This window comes from Monoraphidium neglectum (genome assembly GCF_000611645.1).
Source record: "Monoraphidium neglectum strain SAG 48.87 unplaced genomic scaffold scaffold00700, whole genome shotgun sequence".
NCBI lineage: Eukaryota > Viridiplantae > Chlorophyta > Chlorophyceae > Sphaeropleales > Selenastraceae > Monoraphidium > Monoraphidium neglectum.
The window spans coordinates 1-9,426 of NW_014012928.1; the positions used below are offsets into that span (position 1 = coordinate 1).

Below are 9,426 nucleotides of genomic sequence, written 5' to 3' on the forward strand. Positions count from 1 at the left end.
ACGCAGGGGAACGGTGCGCAGGTGGGTTTCGGGCCAGAGTCACGCTCAGGCTGCTCAAAGTGGGAAATGCTTGCTTGGCGTGCCACTTGAGAACTCATTGTTAGTCGCCAACCCAAGCCCCTCAATTTCAAATCACCACAGTCCCAGGAGCCTCTCAAGTCTCAACTGCCCTCATTGCACAACTCCAGCCCCTTGCCTGGAGCCTGACACACCCACACCCACACCCACACCCACACAAACACACACACCCTCCTGCAGCCGCATCGCACCTGGACAGGGTTGACCGTCTGCGGCGCGCGCTCCATGAGGACCGCCACTATGTCCGACAGGATGTTCTTGGTCGTCCACAGCACCAGCACCGAGAACAGGAACGTGCAGATCGGGTCCGCAATGTACCACCGGGGGTCATCGGGGTGCAGCCAGATCAGCAGCCCCGCCAGCGCGACGCCCACCGACTGCACCAGGTCGCCGATCACATGCAGCACCGCGCCACGGAGGTTGATGTTGTCCGAGTGGCCGCCGCCCGAGGCCCTGGCCGCCTGTCGCTGCGCGCGCGCCGCGGCCGCCGGCGCGCCGGCGGCGCCGGGGGCGGCCGTGGAGATGGGCAGCTCGCAGCGGACCTCGATTTCGCGCGCGCCGGTCTGCTGGATGAGCAGCTTGCTTTCAGGCACGGCGATCACGACGCCGCTGCCGCCGCCGGCCGCCGCTTGCTGCTGCTGCTGCTGCCCGCCGGCCGCCGCGCCGGCCCCGTGACCGCCGCAGCTGCTGTGGTCCGAGTGGCTGTGGCCGTGGTGGTGGTCATGACCATGGCCGTGCTCATGCCCGTGCCCGTGGCTGCCATGGTCATGATCATGATCATGGGCATGCTCCTCATCCGCCTCGTCTGCATGTGCATGGCCGTGCCCATGGCCGTGCCCGCTGCACCCGCCGCCGCCGCCGTGGTCGTGGCTGTGGCCGTGGCCGCCGTGCACGCCCAGAGCCAGGTACACCAAAACATTAAACACGATGCCCGCCAGGGATATGATGAACATCACTGGGGGCGACGCGAGGAAAATTTGGGAGCGCACATTACGTGCGGCAGGAGCCGACTACTGGGGTGCCACTGCGCGCACGCACGCCCGTGTCAAGCGCTGCTTTGCGACTGCACACATGGGCCAGGCCACTGCCAGCAGGCTGCCGCTGGGCCTGCAGTAGCAGTGGCTGCAATGAAGCCGCAGCGCACCCCCGATTGCGGCCCCTCTGCCTGGACCCCGCAACTCGTCGGCCGCTTGCCCGGGGCGCCCCGCCCGCTCACGCTTGCCGTCGACCCGCACTGGGTTGATGGTCCGCTGCACCGCCTCAAACACCAGCGCGCCGGTGACGAGCCATATGATGAGCACCGACACGAGCGCCCCCAGGATCTCCGCGCGGTGGTACCCAAAAGAGTAGAGCTGCGTCCCCGGCTGCGTGGCCGCCCAGGCCGCGAAGATGGCGACGAGGAAGGAGCTTACATCAGACAGCATGTGGGCCGCGTCCGACATGATGGCGATGCTGCGAGGGGGTGCGAGTGAGGGGTGCCGGGTTGAGGGAGGGTGCGGGGTTTCGCGCCTAGCCGGGGCACGCGGGAGGGTGCGGGCTCTTCGGGGCCGCTGAGGACGGCTGCGCTGGGTCTGCGGCAACTGACAACCGCCTTGTGCCGCAGACTTGGTGGGCCGGCCACACTCAGGCGAGCATGCATGTTTGATCCACGCACACCTGCGTGCAATCCAGCCGCCAATCACTTCCACCACCATGAAGGCGAAGCACAGCACGCACGCCAGGATGAGCTTGCGCTGCACTGAGTTGTACTGCTGCGCGCTCTGCGCTTGCCCCTCTGACAGGAAGCACTTGTCCTGCAGTCGGCACTCTGCGGTCGCGAGAGCGGTATGACAGGAGAAACGCGTGGCTAGGTGGGGATGCAGTTTTGACAAGGCCAGTTCTTGGATTCACACTTGTTCCAGATCGCCCAAAGAGCGTCGTGGTCCACCCTGGATGCCCATGCACCTGATTTAGACTGCGCCGGAGCGCCTGCATCGGCCCTCTGCCCAAGCAGGGGCTTTTTGAGGGACTCCGCCATGCTGCCCGCGTCCTCCGCGTCCCTCCGCCAGTCACAGGGCTGTTACAGTCCTGAAGAACTTCTCTAAACACGCTGTACGCAGGTAAGGGCTCCCAAAAAGGGCGATAGATCACTGTGCAGTGGCGACTGCTTGAATTTTTGAGTTTGAGAACCAAGACTCGGGTACGTATTTGAGGCTGTGGCACGCTCGTTTCGCGGCTGACTCAAGAAGGTGCTGCGCCGCACGGCCGTAACAGTAGCCGGCAAGATGCTTTGTGGCTGCTCGGGTAAGAACTGGGTGGGGCGCTTCGCACTACACCTGCCGTACGTCGCAGGACAACTGATTCAGGCGCATGCTTGTGACCCCTACAAAACCAGCCAGTTACTGATTGATATTCTTACCATGGGGAAGCACCGCCCCGCCAGTCTGCCTGCAGCTGCTGCTGTGCAGGGGCTGATCACACCCCTTCGCACTTGTCCTGTTGACATGCCAACCAGGCGGTGCACCTGACTTCTACCGGCTCGCTGCATTCAAGACGAGAGACTGACGTTGTGTTGTGAGTGCATGTGTGTCATGAGACAGAATTATCTTTTAGTGACGGGCGAGTAATTAGTACTGGATCCACACCTGGTAGCTGCTGCCTGCTGCGCCCAGATGAGCAGTTGCCTACTCTCTGTTCCGGCGTCCCTGTGAAACTGGGCCTTGCAAGATTCAGAGATCATGGTCCTGGTCTATGGTTTTATAGATTGAGGCCTGTTACTACATGCCAAACAAGCAGTCAGACCGCAACTACAACTGCACTGAACAAAGCAAAGGAATCCCCCCTAGAAACGTAAATCGTTCTCTCGTGGACTGTGCAGTTACCACCTACACATATGATCCAGCAAAACCCTGCTGCATGTATTCTCACGCTGTCGGTCTCAACAAGCGCTTCTCTCCTGCCTCGCTAAACCCACGCTCTGCTGCCGCCAAGCACCTTTGGTTCCAGCCGTCCGGCCTGCTGGCGCTTGCTGACACCCAAAGACTGAGTGCGACAGCCGCAGACCTGGCCGCTTGTGCACCTTGCTGCGTTTCGGTCCATGTCAGCCTGTCTGTCAAGACGTATCACATGCTGCCGACACCCCCCCCCCCTGCATCCAAATGGCACGCAGGCCCCTGGCACGCCAGGAGCATGGGGAAACGAGCAGCTTTCGCAGCAAGCGCATCCATTGGACATCTTGATGCGCGCCGCCAGGGGATATGCCCTACTTCACCGCGTTGTTGTGCTGCCTGCAAGCCCGCTAGGTAGCTCCAAAGCCAGCCTGAGGACCAATTCGTCGTCAGTTTCCAGCGACTTCCCCCGGGAGGCGGGGCCACACGCAGCAAGCCATCACACGCCTGGGGGCGCCGCTGTTTGGCTTGCAATTCGCAGCCAGCCGCACCAGGCCTGCCCCCTTTGCGACATCTGCGGCAGTGCCGTGGCCTGCGCCCCGCTTGCGCTGTGTGGCGAGGTCGTGGCAGGGTGCTTTTCCATTCATCTCCCACGAGACAGATCAGGCGCTGACATAGCATTAAATGCAGCACTGGCATACAGTACCACGCTTTCCAGCTGCTGCCGCACATGCTTCCTGCCCCTCACAGCCAAGGTTGCCAATCGCCAAGGTGCAGCCGCATCACAACACCCAGGAGTGCCGCGACCCTATCAACACCACTACCTCGTCGGCCCGGCCCCTGTCGCTCGTGAAAATCGTGCGCGCAGGGCCATCATTGTCAGGGAGGCCTCTGCCGCCGCCCCGCCCCCGCCGCCCCCAAGCGCCGGCGCCAGAGGCACCGCCGGCGTCTGCTGCACCTCCGCCGCCGCAACCGCCGCCTCGGCGCCACCCCGCGCGGCCACGGCCGCGCCGCTGCTGGCGCCGCAGCTGCGGCCGCCGGTCGAGGCCGCGTTGTATGACAGCCGCCGAGGCTTGGCGGAGCTCAACCAACCCGTCGCATCGCTCACAAGTGGGGATTCTAGCAGCTCCATCGGGCCCAGGTCGCCGCTGCCCACCCCACTAGCCAGCGGCGACAGCTCTGGGGCCTCGTCCGCAGCCTGCGCCGCTGCGGCGGCGTCGGCGGCGACGGTATGGCCGCCGCTGCATGGGGAGACGGCCTCCTCAGCACCACCGAGCGGCCCAGCGCTTGTTGCTGGCGGCAACCGTTCTGCTGCTGTTGCTGGTGCTGCCGCTGCCTGCAATGGGCCGTCACTTGCAGCACCACCACTCTGAGCCCGCTGCCGCTCCTCACATGGTTCATGGGGGACAGGATGCCCGCTTTGCGGGACTGGGGCGCTGCTCGCCCCGTCGCCGCCGCCGCCCCCATCACCGACGTCGATGCTGCCATCATCCCTGCCGCCGCCGTTGCCGTCGCCGCCGCCTCCGCTGCCGCCCCCGCTGCTGCTCGCCAAGGACAACGCCGGCGAAAGCACGCAGTCGCTGCCCACAGAGCTGAGGGACAACGCGTCCAGAGCATCGGGGTCGGCCGCACCACGAACCGGCGAAGGCGCTTCCGCCGGCTCGGCCGCCATGGACGAGGCGGCATCAGCTTCCGAGATGGCCGCCAAGGGCAGGGCAGGGAGGCCCATGATGCGAGGGGCCACTGCATGGACTTGGCCAAATGGCCCCTGTTGCGGCAGCCCAGGCTGCTGCTGCTGCTGCTGCTGCTGCAGTTGCTGCTGCTCAACAACCTGCTGTTGCTTTCGCCCATCCTCCCTCGCCCTGCCCGCCAGCTGCTGTAGCACCGGGGTCGGAGGAACCAGCTGCAACCCCCCTGGGCGCAGGGCCGCCGCCCCCGCCGTGCCGGCCGCCGCAGCGCCGCTGCCGATGGTGCGCGACCAGGCGTCTGCGCCTTGTGGCGCCTTGGGGGTGGAGCCTGTGGCGGCTGCAGCGGATATGGCGGCTGCGATCTCCTGGTCTGCTGACATCAGCACCTGGCGCTGCGAGCCCTGGTCGACGGCTGCTATGGCGGCCGCCACCCGCGGCCTCAGGTCGCGGATTCGGGCGCCTGCGACCGCAAGGGTGTGCGGGGCATTGCTGACCCATGCTAATGTGTCCATCAGGCATCGTGCGTTGGGGGCTCTATGTACCTGCCACAAGCACGAAATGCCACACACACACACACTCATGCACACACCAACACACACCAACACACGCGAAAGCGCACGCATGCACGCACCCCACCCCCTGCCCACCCACCACCGCACAAAGACATGCCGAATTGCACATGAGAGAGCCGCAAAACCCTATGCGTACGCAACATCAATGTTCAATCACCAGCAACAACAAGCGCGACCCCAGCCGCCCACCTGTGGCCGCCAGCTCGTCCTCCAGCGCCCCCTCCAGCGCCCGCATCCCCTGCAGGCACGACCTGTGCACCCCCAGCTGCGCAAACAGGTGCGGTGCGTGGCTCCGCGCGTCGGCCGTCGCCAGCAGCGGCGTGGGCTCGCCCCCGCCAACCCCACTGCCGCCGCCGCCGTCGAGCTGCGCCACGTGGCTTTCAAGCGCCTCCACCCTGTCCAGCCAGCCCTCGAGCAGCGCGACCACGTCGACCTCCGGGGCGCCAGCCTGCCCGCCGCCCGACGCCGCGGCGAGCGAGCCGGCGCCCCCCACGCTGCTGGCCGAGCCCAGGCCCGCGAGCGCCCGGAGCTTGGCGCCGTCGACCGCGTAGGGGTGAACCTCGGACCCCACGACGCTGTCCACGAGGTCGGGCAGGTCGTTGAAGCGGTCGAGGTGGCCCTCCAGCCGCCGCCACAGCGCGGCCGCCTCGTCGCGCGCCGCGGCCAGCGCCGGGGGCGGCGGCGCGGCGGGCGGCAGCGGGAGCGCGAGGGGGTCGCAGGGGGCGCAGCTCGAGTCGCGAGGACGTGCAGTGTCGTCAGGCAGAGGTAAACCCTTGGCGGCCTGCATAGCGCAGCAATTGGTTGCGCGGTGTTGTTTGGCATCGGTGAATACTGATGAGAGGCTGTCGTGCGACGAGGGTGACCAGGGTCCACACCCAACACACCAACGCAGGCTTTGCTGCAGCAGGTCTGCACACGCCCATTGCTGTGCCGCCTACTGCACATCGCCTGGGCCTCTAAGCAGCTGCCCACCAGCTGCTGCTCCAAAAACGCCTTCTGAGCCGCGAGCGCATAGTACGCCTCCTTGAGCCGACCCGCTGCGCCTTCCATCCGCGCCTCCTCCTCTGCCGCCGCGGCGGACTCTGCCGCGAAGCGCTGCGCGTGCAGCTGCGACTGGGCGCGGGCAATATCCAGCAGCGGCTGCGCCAGCTCATGAACCAGCCGAGAGTCCTGGGGGGTTGTTTGCACGCGGGAATTGTGGCTGTTAGGTTGCTCAAGCGTGTGTGTGTTCGTGCTTGTTGCAAGGAGTTGGTGTGATATGTTGGGGTGCGTCCACCCACGAGCAACTCCTCAGAGACAAGGGGGCACCCACCCCAGCCAAGGGGTGGTATGCGCCGCTGCCTACCGCGTCCAGCAGCGCGGTGCTGCTCTTGAAGGAGGGCGCGTCGTCGCTAGGGCACAGCCGCGCGTGCTCCGCGGCGAGGGCGACGTGCGTCAGGTCGCAGAGAAAGGAAACCAGCCTTCAGCGCAGGGGATGGTGAGGGTGATTGCACAACGCTCATGGCGGCTTTGCATGATTTTGCAAGGGCTGTGTGTATCAAGGCATCCCAGGGTTGGAAGTGCGTTCCATTTCATCCGTCGAAAGCCTTGCTGCACCCAGCGGACCATCCTGCCTGCAAGCGCCCCGCATGGCCAACGCTTCCTCCCTTCGCCGAGGCATGACGTGCGCACCTGGGCCCCATGGCGGCGCGCATGGATGATGTGATGGTGGCGGACACCGCATCCAGGGTCCCCGCATCCTTCAGCTCCTTGAGCCATTGGTGGATCAGCTGCGGCGCGGCGGCGTTGATGTTCGTTGATTTAGGCAAATTGATTTGTCAAAGGATGCTGCTTGTCAGGGGTCAGGCGGTCATTGATATCCCCAGAACGGCAGGCGGGGGCCAAGCCGCCTGCACGATGATTGTCAGGGCTGCCGCTGCTGCCCAGCTCTTTCGCTGCCCGCCAGGTCCCTGACTGCTGCTTTGCCAGCAGGTCACCTGGTAAAACTCCTTCTGCTGCTTTTTCTCCTGGATCGGCCAGATCAGCTTGAAGTTCTGCGGGTCGTGCAGGATGTGGCGCCGGCGCATCGAGCGGCGCAGCAGCCGCAAGGTCGCACTCAACCCCCATCAGCCAAGCCACGCGCGTTCGAACGGGGCTTGCTCGCTTCTGCCCGGTCCCTTACCTTGGGGCAAAGCGCATCTCACAGCAATTGCTGCATTTTTCATTGTACCTAGATTTGCTGCTGCGCCTCCTGCCCCGGCACCAGCATTGGGCCTGCTGCAGCATGCCCCTCCAACACGCCGCTGCGCACCTTTTTGGTGATGGCCTTGCCGCGGATTGCGCTGTATGAGTGATACAAGATCAGCTCAAGCGCCTTGCTGTTTGGCTTCCTGAACAACGTGCGCCCCAGAACTACGGCTTTGGCGCCCTCCGACTCTGGCACGCCCAGCAGGCAGAGGTTGCCATGCAGCAGCACCTCCTCCTGCGTCGGTCCCGGCTCATCTGCAGCTGCGGCCGGGGCCGGTCTGGCGCGTGCCACTGCTTGCGGGGGCATTATTCCTATATAACGATATGCCTGCTGTCAAACGTAGTGCTGCTGATGGCTCGTGAGGCGGGGTGTCGAGGCCAGCGCTCAAATCTGCAGAGAGACAGCTGCGTAAAGAAGCCTCTTTGAGCGCACACAGGCTATGCGCGTGTTACATCCATAAGCTGATGAAGCTGCAGGATGCGTCTCCAACGAGATCACACTTGACGCAACACCTGTGCTGGTGCCTGGTCAGATGTATACATGGTTATCGTCGATGTTCCGAGTGCCCCAGCTGCTGTCTACATACTGCAACAACGGGAATGCACGGCGCCTTGAACTTCGTGACGCGCGGGGCACCTGCTGGCCCGTTCGTTGTGCTGTCACTTGCAACTGCTTGCAACCTGCTGGGCCTGCAGTGCGTAGGCTGCAATTCCCGTTCCAAGTGCCACCTGCGCCCCTTGCCAGCCAGAGCGTATCTGGTGTACCACTCGCACGATGCAACGCACATGCTGGATCTTCAACGGCAGCCATTCATGGGCGGATTGGATTTGGTCTGCTCGTGCTGCGAGTCCACGTATTTTCCCTAGTATTACCCGATAGGCGACTCCTCCCGCCATAGTCATGGCTAAAGGCAGGCATGATCAGGCCGCCTCCACCCATGCACTTGCGTGGCATTGCCATACAGGCCAAGAAAACCCGCCCACGGCTGGAAATTCAACACTATGCCCTCCCCGGGCATCGCCTCAGCCAAGCCAAGCTCGCGCGATGACGACGCCGCGTTTGCGTGCCATCGTGCAAGTGCCGTAGCGGAACCACTTCAGCTAGCTCAGGTCGCGCTCTGCATGTCACAAGCGCACACATATGCGAGCCATGCTTTGCGGTGCGGATGTCGACCAACGGCGCTCAAGTGGTGCCCTACTGCTGGTTTCAGGTCAAGTTGTTGCCGCCGGTCCCCCGTGCCTACAAGAGGGCAGTGATGACTTGCATTGCCCCGCCTCCCCATGCTGCTGAGCAGGCCGCGAAATCTTCAACTGGTGATCAGAAATTTACACCGCGTGGCTGGGCAAGCATGCGGCATCGCATGCAGAGGGCGCCGCAACCCTTGTCCCTAGCTGCAATCGCAGTTTGCGCCACACGGTGCGGCATGCAGGGGCCCAGCCGCCAGGAAGCAGCGTAACACCCCGTGGCTGCCAAGTGCTGTCTGTTTGCGGCCGGAAAACAGCCGGTCAGATCTCGTTTACAGCTCAAATCAAAACGACGAGGCTTCACACCATCAATGGCACTGCCGTCGCACACATTTAGGCAGTCACCTCGCTGAAGCGGGGGGAGTTGCCTGCACGGCGTGGCGGGCAAGTCCGAGATGGGGGGGAGAGAGGGAGGGCGTTTGTCAGTCAAAGAGCTGCCCGCGATGTCCTATGTGCTACAGAAGTTGGGAATGTAAACGCGAACAACACGCTGTCCATTCGCCAGCTGTCCTTTCCGCTACTGGCACACAGCTCAGCCCCCGCAAGGGGCTGCCTTCAAAGCAAAGGCTGAGTCGGGCCGCGCAGCACAAACCCTGCGACCATGACTGCTCACAGGACCGCCTCTGCAAACGCGGGCGCGCCGTGCGCCCCTCACTCGAGCCCCGCCTCGCTCGCGGCCCCCCTCCCCCGCGCCCCGCCTCCTCTTTGCCCCCTGTCAGCCCCGAACCCCCCCCCCCTTCACCGTAGAGG

At 64.4% G+C, this 9,426-nt stretch overlaps 2 protein-coding genes across 2 annotated transcripts in view; both read right to left on the bottom strand.

The window, feature by feature from the left end:
• Positions 1 to 161: 161 nt before the first annotated feature.
• MNEG_4880 (solute carrier family 30 (zinc transporter), member 2) lies at positions 162 to 2,095 on the bottom strand (the record flags this gene model as incomplete). The annotated part of the gene is made up of 5 exons (XM_014046641.1): positions 162 to 203; positions 270 to 1,033; positions 1,223 to 1,530; positions 1,735 to 1,885; positions 2,023 to 2,095. 5 exons carry the CDS (start codon positions 2,093 to 2,095, stop codon positions 162 to 164), a joined length of 1,338 nt encoding a protein of 445 aa, XP_013902095.1.
• Positions 2,096 to 5,167: 3,072 nt separating this feature from the next.
• MNEG_4881 (Sedoheptulose-1,7-bisphosphatase) overlaps positions 5,168 to 9,426 on the bottom strand; it is a gene marked incomplete at both ends in the record, with an annotated part of 8,139 nt that continues 3,880 nt past the window's right edge. The window contains 6 exons of the mRNA XM_014046642.1: positions 5,168 to 5,175; positions 5,395 to 5,986; positions 6,178 to 6,375; positions 6,551 to 6,665; positions 6,877 to 6,974; positions 7,182 to 7,238. Of these exons, the coding sequence (XP_013902096.1) occupies positions 5,168 to 5,175; positions 5,395 to 5,986; positions 6,178 to 6,375; positions 6,551 to 6,665; positions 6,877 to 6,974; positions 7,182 to 7,238 (1,068 nt within the window). The remainder of the gene's footprint in view (positions 5,176 to 5,394; positions 5,987 to 6,177; positions 6,376 to 6,550; positions 6,666 to 6,876; positions 6,975 to 7,181; positions 7,239 to 9,426) is intronic.